Source organism: Cetorhinus maximus, chromosome 26 (genome assembly GCF_964194155.1).
Source record: "Cetorhinus maximus chromosome 26, sCetMax3.hap1.1, whole genome shotgun sequence".
Lineage (NCBI taxonomy): Eukaryota > Metazoa > Chordata > Chondrichthyes > Lamniformes > Cetorhinidae > Cetorhinus > Cetorhinus maximus.
The window spans coordinates 39,114,229-39,130,892 of NC_135904.1; the positions used below are offsets into that span (position 1 = coordinate 39,114,229).

A 16,664-nucleotide genomic window follows, 5' to 3' on the forward strand; every position below is an offset into this window, starting at 1 on the left:
GTGCAGGGTGGAGCTTAAGAACGCAATTAGGAGAGCAAAGAGGGGATATGAGAAAGCTCTGGCTGGTAAAAGTAGGGAAAATCCCAAGATATTCTATAAGTATATCAATGGGAAGAGGATAACCAGGGAAAGAGTAGGGCCCATAAGGGACCAAAGGGGCAATCTATGGGTGGAGCCAGAGGACATCGCTAGAGTGTTGAATGAATACTTCACATCCGTCTTCACCCAAGAGAATGAGGATGAAGGTATCGAACTCAGGGAGAGAGTTTGCGAGGTTCTTAAGTAAATTGATATAGGGAGTGACAAGGTTTTGGAGGAGTTGGCAGGCTTAAAGTGGACAAATCTCCAGGTCCGGATGATTTGTGTCCCAGGCTGCTGAGGGAGGCAAGGGAGGAGATCGCAGGGGCTCTGACCCAAATTTTTAATTCCTCTCTGGCCACGGGGGAGGTGCCAGAGGACTGGAGAACAGCTAATGTGGTTCCGTTATTTAAGAAGGGTTGTAGAGATAAGCCAGGGAACTACAGGCCAGTGAGTCTCACATCAGTGGTAGGGAAAGTATTGGAGAAATTCTGAAGGAGAGAATCTATCTCCACTTGGAGAGGCAAGGTTTGATCAGGGATAGTCAGCATGGCTTTGTCAGAGGGAGGTCATACCTAACAAATTTGATTGAATTTTTTGAGGAGGTGACCAGGTGTGTAGATGAGGGTAGTGCAGATGATGTAGTTTATATGGATTTCAGCAAAGCTTTTGATAAGGTCCCACATGGGAGACTTATAAAGAAGGCAATGCACGTGGGATACAGGGTAATTTGATAAGGTGGCTTCAAAATTTGCTTAGTTGTAGGAGACAGAGGGTGATGACAGAAGGATGCTTTAGTGACTGGAAGCCAGTGTCCAGTGGCGTACCACAGGGATCTGTGCTCTGTCCCCTATTATTTGTCATTTATATAAATGACATAGATGACTATGTGGTGGGTAGGATTAGTAAGTTTGTGGATGACACAAAGATTGGCTGGGTGGTTAACAGTGAGGTTGAGTGTCTTGGGCTACAGGAAGATATAGACAGGGTGGTCAAATGGGCAGATAATTGGCAGATGGAATTTAACCCTGAAAAGTGTGAGGTGATATACTTTGGAAGGAGTAATTTGACAAGGAAGTATTCAATGAATAGCATGACACTAGGAAGTTCTGAGGAACAAAGGGACCTTGGCATGTGTGTCCATAGATCACTGAGGGCGGAGGGGCATGTTAGTGGGGTGGTGAAAAAGGCATTTGGGACACTTGCCTTTAACAATCGAGGCATAGATTACAAAAGTATGGAGGTCATGTTGGAGTTGTATAGAGCCTTGGTGAGGCCAAAGCTGGAGTACTGTGTGCAGTTCTGGTCGTCACATTATAGGAAGGATGTGATTGCACTGGACAGGGTGCAGAGGAGATTCACCAGGATGTTGCCTGGGATTAAACATTTAAGATATGAAGAGAGGTTGGATAGACTTGGGTTGTTTTCGTTGGAGCAGAGAAGACTGAGGGACGACCTGATCGAGGTGTACAAGGGTGGATAGGGAGCAGCTGTTTCCCTTAGTTGAAGGGTCAGTCACAAGGGGACATAAGTTCAAGGTAAGGTGCAAGAGGTTTAGGGGGGATGTGAGGAAAAACTTTTTTACCCAGAGGGTGGTGATGGTCTGGATTGCACTGCCTGGGAGGGTGGTGGAGGCGGGTTGCCTCACATCCTTTAAAACGTGCCTGGATGAGCATTTGGCATGTCATAACATTCAAGGCTATGGGCCAAGTGCTGGTAAATGGGATTAGGTAGGTAGGTCAGGTGTTTCTCATGTGCCGGTGCAGACTTGATGGGCCGAAGGGCCTCTTCTGCACTGTGATTCTGTGATATGAAGTGTGCAACATAAAAGCAAATTTTTTTATTGTTGCTGGGCTTTGCTAAGGACTACTTGCTTTGCATTTTAATTTGTTCAGCATTTTCCCACACTTCAGAATAGAATCCACCTGTATCAAACTGGGAGCTATTGGTTGTAGGTGGTGGTTAAGTGATCATTGGTAGTCGCATCAAATCAACAATCTAAGCTGCTATACTGCGTTAACTTGCTACACTTCTTGCAAATTTACAATTTCTCAAATACCATTTTATCTTTGTGCGTATTCTTCGCTGCTCCACTGCTTTTTCTGCTTAAATTCATTAGCCTGCACATTTGGAAAGTTTGTACTTGGAGGTGCTACCTCATTGGTTGATAAAGGTTTTAAACTGCCAATGGGGGAGCAGGTAAAACAAAAAAGACTGGGGCATTAATTGCTGGATTCTGTTCCAGGACCATCTGAAGCTGTGGCTGTTTCAGAATATAGAGCCTTCTACATTCTGGAATAACTAATGGAAAAAAAAGATATTGACAAATGATCAGATTCTGGGCCATTGTTACCAGCAGTGGTGCAGCAGCATGATTGCTACTGTCTAACTTAGTTTATTGTGAATTCCATAGGAAACAGAATACTGCCCTACATTTGAGCACGAGAAGTGGGCATATTGAAGTCCTGCAGCGAATAATAGAAACTGGAGTGGATCTGGATGAAAAAAATCTGGTGAGATTTTGAAGTTTAAGTAAAATATCTATGGCAAAGGTTTATTGAATGAACACTGGGGTAAATTTCCAGCTTCGTTTCACATGTCACAATCTAGTCAGTGGCCTTTTATAGAACTACCATTTCTTTCAATTAATCTTGCTGGAAATGGAGGAGAGGGATGTGATGGAGAACTCACTGAAGCTATAAGGATACTGAACAGCAGCATGAAGGAAAATGAATGGGACCTTGAAATCCAGTCTGCAAAAGCTGCAGGTACTTTATACCTGGAGCACTGGGTACAATTCTGAGCAGAGATACCCCACACCTGGAGCTCTGGGTACAATCCTGGGCACAGGTACCCTAACCAGGAGCACTGGGTACAATTCTGAGCAGAGATACCCCACGCCTAGAGCATTGGGTACAATCCTGGGCACAGGTACCCTAACCTGGAGCACTGGGTACAATTCTGAGCGGAGATACCCCACGCCTGGAGCATTGGGTACAATCCTGGGCACAGGTACCCTAACCTGGAGCACTGGGTACAATTCTGAGCAGAGGTACCCTACATCTGGAGCACTGGGTACAATTCTGAGCAGAGATACCCCACACCTGGAGCATTGGGTACAATCCTGGGCACAGGTACCCTACACCTGGAGTCTTGTTATCTGAGTTCAGGTGAGAGGATGAAGTGCAATTGGTTGCTGTAAAGTGAAGACAGTTGTCTCTAAATTTCTTCTCTTCGAGTGTTCTAAATGCAAGCCAATCTGGGTAGGACTTGAATTCGGTTTTTTTCCTGCCTGTCAGGTGGTCTGTCTAATGCTGGGGTGGAGCTATGCAAATAAAGATTTTACAGCATAAGATGTAATTCCTCTTGCAAGCACATTAACAATACTGGGTCCATGGGATTTTTTTGTTGAGTGTTTCCATGGGTCTGCTGGGGATTTAAAATTTAAATGGTTGGGAGTTTCCTTATGGGATGAAAAATCTCAGTACAGAGCCCTTCAGAAAATTGTGACAGCATATTGTCGGACATATGCCACACTGAGTTTCACACCCACCACCTGAGCTAGACACCGTATTATCTGTAAGTGATGCCTGCATCTGCTGGTGTTAATTTAATACTAAGTTTGCTGTACAAGGAGGCAGGATTCAGCTGCAGGTGTTCAGACAGAAGAAGTTTGTTCTGGCATATGGCAGTGCAAATTCACATTCACATTTCACTGGTGTGGGCTTCGCTGGCTGTGCCAGCATTTATTGTCCATCCCTAGTTGCCCTTGAGAAGGTGGTAGTGAGCTGCCTTCTTGAACCGCTGCAGTCCATGTGGTGTAGGTACATCCACAGTGCTGTTAGGAAGGGAGTTTCAGGATTTTGACCCAGCGACAATGAAGGAACGGCGATATATTTCCAAGTCAGGATGGTGAGTTACTTGGAGGGGATCCTTCAGGTGGTGGTGTTCCCATTTATCTGCTGCCCTTGTCCTTCTAGATGGTAGTGGCCGTGGGTTTGGAAGGTGCTGTCTAAGGAGCCTTGGTGAATCCCTGCAGTGCATCTTGTAGATAGTACACACTGCTGCTACTGTTCATCGGTGGTGGAGGGAGTGAATGTTTGTGGATGTAGTGCCATTCAAGTGGACTGCTTTGTCCTGGATGGTGTCCAGCTTCTCCAGTGTTGTGGGAGCTGCACTCATCCAGGCAGGTGGGGAGTATGCCATGACACTCCTGACTTGTTCCTTGTAGATGGTGGACAGGCTTTGCGGAGTCAGGAGGTGCGTTACTCATCGCAGGATTCCTAGCCCCTGACCTGCACTTGTAGCCACAGTATTTATATGGCTAGTCCAGTTCAGTTTCTGGTCAATGGTAACCCCTAGGTTGTTGATAGTGGGGGGATTCAGTGATGGTAATGCCATTGAACATCAAGGGGAAATGGTTGGATTCTCTGTTGTTGGAGATGGTCATTGCCTGACACTAGTGTGGCGCGAATGTTACTTGCTACTAGTCAGCCCAAGCCTGGATATTGTCCAGGTCTTGCTGCATTTGGACATGAACTGCTTCAGTATCTGAGGAGTCGGGAATGGTGCTGAACATATTGCAATCATCAGTGAACATCCCCATTTCTGATCTTATGATGGAAGGAAGGTCATTGATGAAACAGCTGAAGATGGTTGGGCTGAGGACACTAACCTGAGGAACTCCTGCAGTGAAGTCCTGGAGCTGAGATGATTGATCTCCAACAACCACAACCATCTTCCACTGTTCTAGGTATGACTCCAACCAGCGGAGAGTTTTCCCCCTGATTCCCATTGACTCCTTGATGTCACACTCGGTCAAATGCTGCCTTGATGTGAAGGATAGTCGCTCTCACCTCACCTTGGGAGTTCAGCTCTTCTGTCCATGTTTGAACCAAGGGTGTAATGAGGTCAGGAGCTGAGTGGCCCTGGCAGAACACAACCTGGGCATCAGTGAGCAGGTTATTGCTCAGCAAGTGTCGCTTGATAGCACTGTTGATGACTCCTTCCATTATTTTACTGATGATTGAAAGTAGGCTGATGGGTCAGTAATTGGCCTGGTTGGATTTGTCCTGCTTTTTGTGTATAGGACATACATGGGTAATTTTCCACATAGCCGGGTAGATGCCAGTGTTGTATCTATAGTGGAACAGCTTGGCTAGGGGCGCGGCAAGTTCTGGAGCACAAGTCTTCAGCACTTTTGCCATAATATTGTCAGGGCCCATAGCGTTTGCAGTATTCAGTGCCTTCAGACATTTCTTGATGTCACATGGAGTGAATCGGATTGGCTGAAGACTGGCATCTGTGATGCTGGGGACCTCCGGAGGAGGCCGAGATGGATCATCCACTCGGCACTTCTGGCTGGAGATTGTTGCGAATGCTTCAGCCTTATCTTTTGCACTGATGTGCTGGGCTCCTCCATCATTGAGGATTGGGATATTTGTGGAGCCTCCTCCTCCAGTGAGTTGTTTAATTGTCCACCACCATTCACGACTGGATATGGCAGGACTGCAGAGCTTACATCTGATCCGTTGGTTGTGGGATCACTTAGCTCTGCCTATCACTTGCTGCTTATGCTGTTTGGCACGCAAGTAGTTATGTGTTATAGCTTCACCAGGCTGAAACCTAATTTTTAGGTATGCCTGGTGCTGCTCTTGGCATGCCCTCTTGCACTCTTCTTTGAACCAGTGTTGATTGCCTGGCTTGATGGTAATGGTAGAGTGGGGGATATGGCAGGCCATGAGGTTACAGATTGTGTTCGAGTATAATTCTGCTGCTGCTGATGGCCCACAGCACCTCATGGATGCCCAGTCTTGAGTTGCTCGATCTGTTTGAAATCTATCCCATTTAGCACGGTGGTCGTGCCACACAACACGATGGAGGGTATCCTAAATGTGAAGGTGGGACTTCATCTCCACAATGACTGTGTGGTGGTCACTCCTACTGATACTGTCATGGATGGATGCACCTGCGGCAGGCAGGTCGGTGAGGATAAGGTCAAGTGTGTTTTTCCCTCTTGTTGGTTCCTTCACCATCTGCCACAGATCCAGTCTAGCAGCTATGTCAGTTAGGACTCATCCAGCTCAGTCAGTAGTGGTGCTACTGAGCCACTCTTGGTGATGGACATTGAAGTCCCCCACCCAGAGTACATTCTGTGCCCTTGCCACCCTCAGTGCTTCCCCAAAGTAAAGTTCAATATGGAGGAGCACTGATTCATCAGCTGAGGGTAGTAATCAGCTCAGGGAGGGCAGTACGTGGTAATCAGCAGGAGGTTTCCTTGCCCATGTTTGACCTGATGCCGTGAGACTTCATGGGGTCCAAAGTCGATGTTGAGGACTCCGAGGGCAACTCCCTCCCGACTGTATACCACTGTGCCACCACCTCTGCTGGGATGGTGAGGTTTGGTAGAGCCTGGGACATCATCTGTAAGGTATGATTCCCGTGAGGATGACTATGTCAGGCTGTTGCTTGATTAGTCTGTGAGACAGCTCTCCCAATTTTGGCACCAGCCCCCAGATGTTAGTAAGGAGGACTTTGCAGGGTCGACAGGGCTGCGATTGCCATTGTCGTTTTCGGTGTCTAGATCGATGCTGGGTGGTCCGTCTGGTTTCATTCCTTTTTTGTGACTTTGTAGCGGTTTGTTACAAATGAGTGGCTTGCTAGGCCATTTCAGAGGGCAGTTAAGAGTCAACCACATTGTTGTGGGTCTGGAGTCACATGTAGGGCAGATAAGGATGACAGATTTCCTTCCCTAAAGGGCATTAATGAACCAGATGGGTTTTTACAACAGTTGACAATGTTTTATCATTAATGATCATCATTAGGCTTTTAATTCCAGATTTTTCTTGAATTCAAATTCTACCATCTGCCGTGGCAGGACTCGAACCCGGGTCCCCAGAGCATTACCCTTGGTCTCTGGATTACTAGACAATACCACTACGTCATCACCATAGTTTCCACTGAGGATATGAAAAGAAATAGGGGAGGAATTGCAGATGCATTAGTCATGATCATCCAAATGCTCAATTCAGAAATTGTCCCCTTGGATTATAAAATTGCCAATGTCGCTCCATTATTTGAGAAGAGGAGGAGAGATAAATAGGGAAAATTATTGGCCAATTAGTCTAACGTCAGCTGTGGGGAAATTACTTGAATCTGTTAATAGGTGCAGAGCGACTGAGCATTTGGATAAATATTAGAGTGGATCAGAGAGCCGACATGGATTTGCAAAGAGTAACTCATGGCTAACAAACATAATTATGTCTTTTGGGAGGTATCTACCATGGTCTACTATTTATCTATATTGACTTCCAGATTTGATAAAGTTTGATTTGAGACTATTTTAAAAATTAAAAGAGTGTGTGGATTTGGAGACAGCTTATTGACATGGATAGGAAATTGGTTAGGAAACGGGGGACAGAAAAATGGATAATGAGTATGCACTCATTACGCAGAGTCAGCAGATTGTTAGCTGGGCTCCAAAAGTTAGGTTACAAGGAAAGATCATGTAAATTAGGCTTGTATTTCTTGGAATAGAAGGCTAAGGTGTGATTTGATTGAGAGTTTAGGCTACTGAAAGGAATCAGTATGGTAGATAGAGAGGAACGTTTTCCGCTGGGATATTTACGACAAGGGAATATAACCTTCAGAACCAGGATATTCAGGAGAAAAGTTAGTAAACACTTCTTCAAGCAAAGGGTGATAGAAGTGTGGACCTCTCCCACAAAAAGCAGTCGGTGCTTATTCAATTAATAATTAAGAAACTGAGATTGTTAGATATTTATTGGCCAAGGATATTTTTTTTCTTTATTCTTTCATGAGATGTGGGCATCGCTGGCAAAGCTAGCATTTATTGCCCATTCCTAATTTCCCTTGAACCAAGTAACTTGCTAGGCAATTTCAGAGGACGGTTAAGAGTCAACCACATTGCTATGGTCTGGAGTCACATGTAGGCCAGCCAGGTAAGGACAGCAGATTTCCTTCCTTAAAGGACATTAGTGATCCAGATTGCTCTTTGTGACAATTGATGATAGTTTCATGGTCACCATTACTGAGACTTGCTTTATATTCCAGATTTATGACTCATTAATTGAATTTAAATTCCACCAACTGTCATGTCTCCTGAGCATTAGCCTAGGCCTCTGGATTACTAGTCCAGTGACATTACCACTGTGCCACCATCTCCCCCTTAATAAGGGTATTAAGGGACATGGAAACAAGGTAGGTAAATGGAGTTAGGATACAGATCAGTCATGTTTTTATTGAATAGTGGAGCAGTCTCAAGGAACTGAATGACCTCTTGCTGTTCCTATGTACTCAAATTGGGAGGATGTGACAAGTGGTGTTTCCAGAGGCCTGTACTGAGGCTTCAGCTCTTCACCTATAAATGATTTGTTTAAAGGATTAGAGAGCTTATATCTAAGTTTTCTGATGACGCTAAGTTAGTTGCCACAGTAACTAGCGTGGATGGGAGAAGAAAATTGCAAAGGGACATTGATAATCTAAGTACAGAACATGACTGTGACATATAGAAATTACATTGGCCTGAATTGGCTGGTCCAAATAGCCTGTTTCTGTGCTGTATATCCTAATAAAGTAGAATTTAATGGGAAAGTGTGAGACCATCCGCCTTGGACCTAAGAAAGGTGGATCAGAGTAATTTCTGAATAGCGAGAAGCTAGGATGGTGGAGCAGACTTGAGGGACTGAATGGCATACTCTTCTTCCAATGTGCATGTGTATGCACGCATGCACATACACACACACGCGCATGCACACCTTGTATATATTAACGCCCTTGCGTCTGCGCCCTGTTACTTTCTGTGCTTCCTATGTACAAGCTAGGTACCTGGAGAATGTGGACTGTATGAATGTTTTCAGTCGAGGTGCTAACAGGCGTTGATTGGAGCACTCTGAGAATAATGTGAAATATTAAGCTGCAGCAAAATTGCACAAATGTGTCCAGAGCGACATTCCAAAAATTGTTACTATCATCAAAAAAAAAACAGGTCCTTGTTTTTAACCTAATTTAATTGTACCATCTGTATTTGTCACTCCTGAAATTGTCGTTGTTCTGTCTGTTTACAGGAAGGTGAGACTGCATTGCATTTGGCAGCTGAAGGGGGACATTCCGACTGTGTGAAAGTTCTGTTGAATGGTGCCTGTGATGTAAACGCCCAAACAAATGTGAGTGAAACTTCCTGATTTAAAGCAATAATGTTTCACAGCAATTTCCTCAGTTCTTAGAGGAAAATGAGGCAGAGATGCATGATGCCAGTCCGGTCTGCTGCTCTTACTGTGCCTTGGGTCAGTGGAATATTTTGGCCCCTTAGTTTGCAGGATAAAATCTAGGATTCTTGGGGTGGGAGGACACTGACTGCATTTTATGGATAGGTTGGCAGCTACTGATACAGGAATCACTGGTTTGGCCTTAATTTATGGCAAAAGGCTCTGCTAGGCTGCAGCATGCCATCTATATAACTGACTTGAACCTACAGATCCAGGCATGTCCTGTTCAGGTTTGTGTACTTCTGTGGGACTCTACCAGCTACCAGGTGAGGACAAACATTTAAGCCTTAATATTAGTAAAGGGTGCTGATACCACGAATATGTTGCCCCTTGCCGACATCACCAAGTGTACGCTGGCAACACCTAGCCCTACCTCACCACCATCTCTCTTGACTGCTCGATTGTTTCTGGTTATAGTCAGCTTCACATAGAAAGACTCCATTCAGCCCACTGAGTCCCACCTCTCTCTAGAGAAGTCCAGCCTATTCATTTGGCTCTATCCTTGTAGCCCTGCAAGTTTTTTTTCTTCAAGTGCCCATCCAATTTCCCTTAAAATTATTGATCTTCTCCCCTTCAACCACTCCCATAGATAGCGAGTTCCAGGACATTACCACTCGCTGCATAAAAAAGTTCTTTCTAATATTCCCCCTGTGCTTCTTGTCCAAAACCTTTAGGCTCCCTCGTCATATTAGCTATTGGGAATAGCTTTGCTTTGACAACTTTAGTTAAACCTATTATACATCTCTATCAAATCTCCCATCAATCTCATTTTCTTCAAGAATAATAAGCTAAATTGTATCTAAGTTCCATCATTCCTGGAACCATTCTGGCAAATCTCATCTGCACCCACTCAAGGACCTTCACATCTTTCCTAAAGTGTGGTGCCCCAAATTGGATGCATTTCACTGGTTGTTGCCTAACCAGAGATTTATAAAGGTTCAACATAAGTTCTCTGCTTTTGTAGTTAATGCCTCTGTTAATGAAGCCCAAGATCCATTATGCTTTGCTAGTAACCCCCTTGATATGTCCTGTGTTATGATCCTAGACCAGACCCCTAAGTTTTTGGTGAAACCTGGTTAGGGACCAATGATGTTTTTTTACAGTAGACGAAGTTTGAGATTCAAGACACTTGTTAAGAGAATAAAGCCACAAACTTCCACGGGTTTTGAACAAACAAAAATAAATTTTACTATACAAGGTCAGAAAGATAAAACAATTTACAATATCCAACAGGTTAATATGAAGTATATGTGAGTTAACAGGCAAACTGTGGTCGAACACACCACATTGCACAATAAATGGCAAATGCGACCAAGACAGATTCCACAGATTTCTCAACAACCCACCCAGATGTCAGTAAACACTGAGTTTACCAACCTCTTTAAAACTCTTTCCCTCTCTCCCTGTCTCTCTCACAAGGGATTCCAGTCTTCACCTTCAAAGATCTCACCTTGGAATTGTCTCCAAAGGCCACTCCAACTTGGACAGCCTCGATGAAGGCTCACCCCATAGAGTTTCAATTTCGTGTCTCAAGATTTCATTCCCCTGGATTCCCAAATCTGTACTCCCACACTAACCCACAAGCACAACTTCAGCTCTTCAACCATGCCAAGCAAAATACTACTGCTCCAAAGGGTTGCCTTTGCCCCAACAACCCCTATCAGGGTATAATCTACCTTTTGCTGCCTCCTTGGATCTCCAGGGCTTCTCCTGAGTTCTCTTTGATCACCAGAGCTTCTCCAGAATCCCCTCTACTTAAAGTCTGCCAACCACAGCCTTTTTTCTGCTTGGAGCCTCTTTCCTTGTTCCTTTTTCTTAACTGGGACCTCTCCCTGTCCCCGGCCTAGGACTTGTCTTGATCCTGGTGCTCAGGTCCTGGTCACATGACTCAATTTTCACACCATTTTCTTTTTGCGCATGCCAGCTGGGCCCACTTCTTCAACCCGAAGAACTTCAAATGCTGTACTGCTCATGCCTAGCCCGCTCCTGGTCTGTGAATGTGCAGAGACTCCTGATGCCTGTTGGGATTCGGAGTTCCCAGCCTTCGCTTCAGGAATACACAGGGAAAAATGGTTAAAAACCTAGCTGCAGAGCAGTGCTGTGTGTGCTGGTGTGCCATGTGTGTGACAGCATGAAGACGACCAACTAGTTATCCCTGCAGTTGCAGGCTGAGTCTTTCTGTCTGTGCTGCTGGAGGCAGGGCTCAGCGGAAGCCACAATCAAAAAGGAAATAGGACAGCTTCTTCAGCTGTCCGGAAGAATCAAATGTCTCCCAACCCACTGTGAAAGTCAGCTCTATCGAAACTTAATGGCCGCAACGTTTTAACATCTAAACCTCATGGACAAGCCAAAGACTGATTTGTATATCTTTAACTTTTGTTTGGACTCTTAGCTTCTCGTTTCTGCTCTGTGTCTATGTGTGTTGCGTTTTCATTATTTTTCTTGGGTTTTTAGTACCTAATAAAGTTACTCTTTCTTTGACTCAAGAAAGCCTGGCTTAATTGGCCCCTTCCAAAAACAAACATTTGGACTAAGGAAAGGTATCCAAGGGGGAAGGAATTCCTTTCAAATTAACCTTGTTGTGACCAACCGAGGGGGTGTTGAATAATGAAGGGGAGCCAGCTCATTCTTCATTGCTCGGGAGCATAACGAAATTGTGGTTCCATTCCGGAAGTTAACAAATTGGAGGACCTCACCCGGGCACCAGTCGTAACAATGAGACATCTTAAGCCCTCATTCAAATATTCTACTCCCTGTGACCAACTCTCCAGTGTTTTCACCAGTTCCTGTTTTTCATTAGCAAACTCATCTTTCGTGCATGAGAGTTGGTTCTCTACACTGATCAGCCTTTCTTTCAATTGCTCATTATTGACAATAAGCTTCTTGTGTTTCGCCCTAGGAATTTTACCATCTATGCTGGCAAAATCATTACCCAATATAAAATCTACCCCTTCCATAGGTAAATTAGGAACAATTGCTAAAGTAACAATTTTGTCTACTAGTCACTTCATAAATTGACTTTATGCAAGGGGAAATAGGTTCATAAATCCTATCAATCACCCTATTAATACTTTTTCTTTCACCAAACCACCTGGAACTCAAATCGTATCATCAGCCACCATCAATTACTGATCTTCCCCAGTATCTCTTGAAATATTAATTTGTTTACTTGTTTTGTTGGAGGAATAAGGGAATACCTCTTCCTTCAAGACAAAACCTCTGTAATCTCCAGTAATCATAAGACCATTAGACATAGGAGCAGAAATTAGGCCATTCGGCCCATCGAGTCTGCTCCGCCATTCAATCATGGCTGATAAGTTTCTCAACCCCATTCTCCCGCCTTCTCCCCGTAACCTTTGATCCCCTTACCAATCAAGAACCTATCTCTCTCTTAAATACACTCAATGACCTGGCCTCCACAGCCTTCTGTGGCAATAAATTCCATAGATTCACCACTCTCTGGCTAAAGAAGTTTCTCCTCATCTCTGTTCTAAAAGGTCTTCCCTTTACTCTGAGGCTGTGCCCTCTGGTCCTAGTCTCTCCTACTAATGGAAACATCTTCCCCACGTCCACTCTATCCAGGCCTTTCAGTATTCTGTAAGTTTCAATCAGATCCCCCCTCATCCTTCTAAACTCCATCGAGTATAGACCCAGAGTCCTCAAACGTTCCTCATATGTTAAGCCTTTCATTCCTGGGATCATTCTCGTGAACCTCCTCTGGACCCTCTCCAGGGCCAGCACATCCTTCCTGAGATACGGGGCCCAAAATTGCTCACAATATTCTAAATGTGGTCTGACCAGAGCCTTATAAAGCCTCAGCAGCACATCCCTGCTTTTATATTCTAGTCCTCTCGAAATAAATGCCAACATTGCATTTGCCTTCCTAACTACCGACTCAACCTGCAAGTTAACCTTAAGAGAATCCTGGACGAGGACTCCCAAGTCCCTTTGCACTCCAGATTTCTGAATTCTCTCCCCATTTAGAAAATAGTCTATGCCTCTATTCTTCCTACCACAGTGCATGACCTCACACTTGCCCACGTTGTATTCCATCTGCCACTTCTTTGCCCATTCTCCTAACCTGTCCAAATCCTTCTGCAGCCTCCCCACCTCCTCAATACTACCTGTCCCTCCACCTATCTTTGTATCATCTGCAAACTTAGCCAGGATGCCCTCAGTTCCTTCATCTATAAAATGAAAAGTTGTGGTCCCAACACTGACCCCTGCAGAACTCCGCTAGTCACCGGGCGCCATCCTGAGAAGGAACCCCTTATCCCCACTCTCTGCCTCCTGCCAGACAGCCAATCTTCTATCCATGCTAATACCTTGCCTTATCTTGCTGAGCAGCCTCCTGTGCGGAACCTTGTCAAAGGCCTTCTGGAAGTCCAAGTAGATAACCTCCATTGGCTCTCCTTTGTCTAACTTACTCGTTACCTCCTCAAAGAATTCTAACAGATTTGTCAGGCATGACCTCCCCTTGATGAAACCATGCTGACTTTGCCCTATTTTACCATGCACTTCCAAGTATTCTGAAATCTCATCCTTAATAATGGACTCTAAAATCTTACCAACGACCGAGGTCAGGCTAATCGGCCTGTAATTTCCCGTCTTTTGCCTCACTCCCTTCTTAAACAGGGGGGTTACATTAGCGATTTTCCAGTCCCTGACTCCAGTGATTCCTGAAAGATCACCACTAACGCCTCCACTATCTCTTCAGCTATCTCCTTCAGAACTCTGGGGTGTAATCCATCTGGTCCAGGTGATTTATCCACCTTCAGACCTTTCAGTTTTCCTAGCACATTCTCCTTGGTAATGGCCACCTGGTAACCTGACTCACTTTATCAGTATTCAAGGAAGATTCCCCTTGACTATCCAGAGCTGCATTCCCCATTCTAGTAGGTTCTGAGGCGTTTCACTTATAATAGTGTCAATGGTATAACACCCATATCCTTTTCTGGTAAAGCCTTTCTGAAGACTCCTCAAGCATTCCTATTACTGCCACGGGTTTACTGTTCATCTAACAATCGGCTTTCAAGTGCCCTGTCTTATGACAATAGAAGCCTACTGGTTTCTTTACTTTACTCTTATCCTCCAGAATATCATTTTGTTGGTTGGAACAGCTTTTAAACCATGTAACCTAAGCTTTTCTTTACCGGTTGATACTGTTTAATTTCTTCCACTCTCTGGAGTTTAAGCTCAAACTTTCACATTTTCATTTCTTTTGCTCTTTCATTTCCCTCATTTTTCAGTCCAAATTTTTTCATCTGTAAGTGGATTCTAGACAACTGGGTTCTCCCTGTGTCAGGCTTTTTCCTTTCTAGTTTCAAATGCCATACTGTTACCTCTAATACGTCAGCTTTTTTGTCCCTGCTTTTAACTCTAACTTTAACTCTAACTTTAACTCTTTTGCTAAAGCAGTTAACCTAACTTTGGTTAATTGTTGCAAATCACTCAAGGATAAATCTTCCCTCTCCAGATAAGTTAAAGCAATTGACAAAGCCATTTTGCTTTTCAATCAGTATAGTAAAATACAACACAGAAATCTCATCAACCTTAACATCAACAAGTAACAGCATTCGCATTTGTCTGTGGATTGGAAATACCGCAAGAGCCACCAATTTATGTTATGATCTTGGACCAGATCCTGAAGGTTTTGGTTAGGGTTCAATAGCTTTTTGTTTAAAGTAGATAAAGCTTGAGATTCAAGACATTCACTAAGAGAATAAAAGCTACAAAATTCCACAGCTGTTGAATAAACAAAAATGAATTTTACTGTACAAGGTCAGAAAGAAAATACAATTCACAGTATCTGTCTTATACTCTAACATCCAGAGTTAATGTGAGGTGCACAAGAATTAACAGGCAATCTATGGTCGAACACACCACACTGCACAGTAAAAGGTAGATGCAACCAAGAAAGATTCCATGGATTTCTCAACAGCCCACCCAGAATGTTAACTGGATCCACTCCAATTGGTGAAATTAAAACTAAGACACAGCTGCTTTCTTTGCTGGAGAGAGTTTATTGACTTTGTTCACAGTCAACACTGCTCCAACCCATCAATGTCTCAACTATCCCCATTTATATGCTCTTCTTGACTAAACCAATCTAAAAAGGGGACAAATTAACAAAAGGTCAAATGAACTAACAAAAGTGGATACCCCTTAAAGGAGCACCATAACTCAAGAGCAAAATGTTAAAGGAAACTTCCAAAAGTCAAATTAAAATGTGATTTTCGGGGCCAGCACCGATGCACAGTCTCAGCAGTGTGTACCATGTACAAGATGCACTGCAGCAATTTTTTTTTCTTATTCATTCATGGGATGTGGGATTTGCTGGCTGGGCATTGACCATCCCTAGTTGCCCTTGAGAAGGTGGTGGTAAGCTGCCTTCTTGAACCGCTGAAGTCCATGTGGTGTAGGTACATCCATCATGCTGTTAGGAAGGGAGTTCCAGGGTTTTGACCAAGTGACAGTGAAGGAACGGCGATAAGTGACTTGGAGAGAAACATCCTGGCGGTGGTGTTCCCATCTATCTGCTGCCCTTGTCCTTCTAGATGGTAGTGGTCATGGGTTTGGAAGGTGCTGTCGAAGGAGCCTTGGTGAATTCCCGCAGTGCATCTTGTAGATGGTACACACTGCTGCTACTGTGTGTCGGTTGTGGAGGGAGTGAATGTTTGTGGATGTGGTGCCATTCAAACGGGCTTCTTCACCCTGGAAGTGTCACGCTTGAGTGTTGTGGGTGCTACATTCATCCAGGCAAGTGGGGAGTATTCTATGACATTCCTGACTTGTTCCTTGTAGATGGTGGACAGGCTTTGGGGAGTCAGGAGGTGAGTTTCGCATGATTCCTAGCCTCTGACCTGCTCGTGTAGCCACAGTATTTATATGGCTAGTCCAGTTCAATTTCTGGTCAATGGTAACCCCCAGGATGTTGATAGTGGGGGATTCAGTGATGGTAATGCCATTGAACATAAAGGGGTAATGGTTGGATTCTCTCTTGTTGGACATGGTCATTGCCTGACACTTGTGTGGTACAAATGTTACTTGTTACTTGTCAGCTCAAGCCTGCATATTGTCCAGGTCTTGCTACATTTGGACATGGACTGCTTCAGTATCTGAAGTATCTGGGGAGTTTGAATGGTGCTGAACATTGTGCAATCATCAGCGAACATCCCCACTTCAGACCTTATGATGGAAGGAAGGTCATTGATGAAGCAGCTGAAGATGGTTGGGCCTGGGACACTACCCTGAGGAACTCCTGCAGTGATGTCCTGGAGCTGAGATGACTGACCTCCA

The 16,664-nt window shown here is 44.4% G+C and overlaps 1 protein-coding gene across 1 annotated transcript in view; it reads left to right on the plus strand.

Annotated features, from left to right (window-relative positions):
- ankdd1a (ankyrin repeat and death domain containing 1A) overlaps positions 1-16,664 on the plus strand; it is a 205,709-nt gene that overhangs the window by 52,410 nt on the left and 136,635 nt on the right. Inside the window, exons 7-8 of the mRNA XM_078530501.1 lie at positions 2,494-2,591; positions 9,165-9,263. Of these exons, the coding sequence (XP_078386627.1) occupies positions 2,494-2,591; positions 9,165-9,263 (197 nt within the window). The remainder of the gene's footprint in view (positions 1-2,493; positions 2,592-9,164; positions 9,264-16,664) is intronic.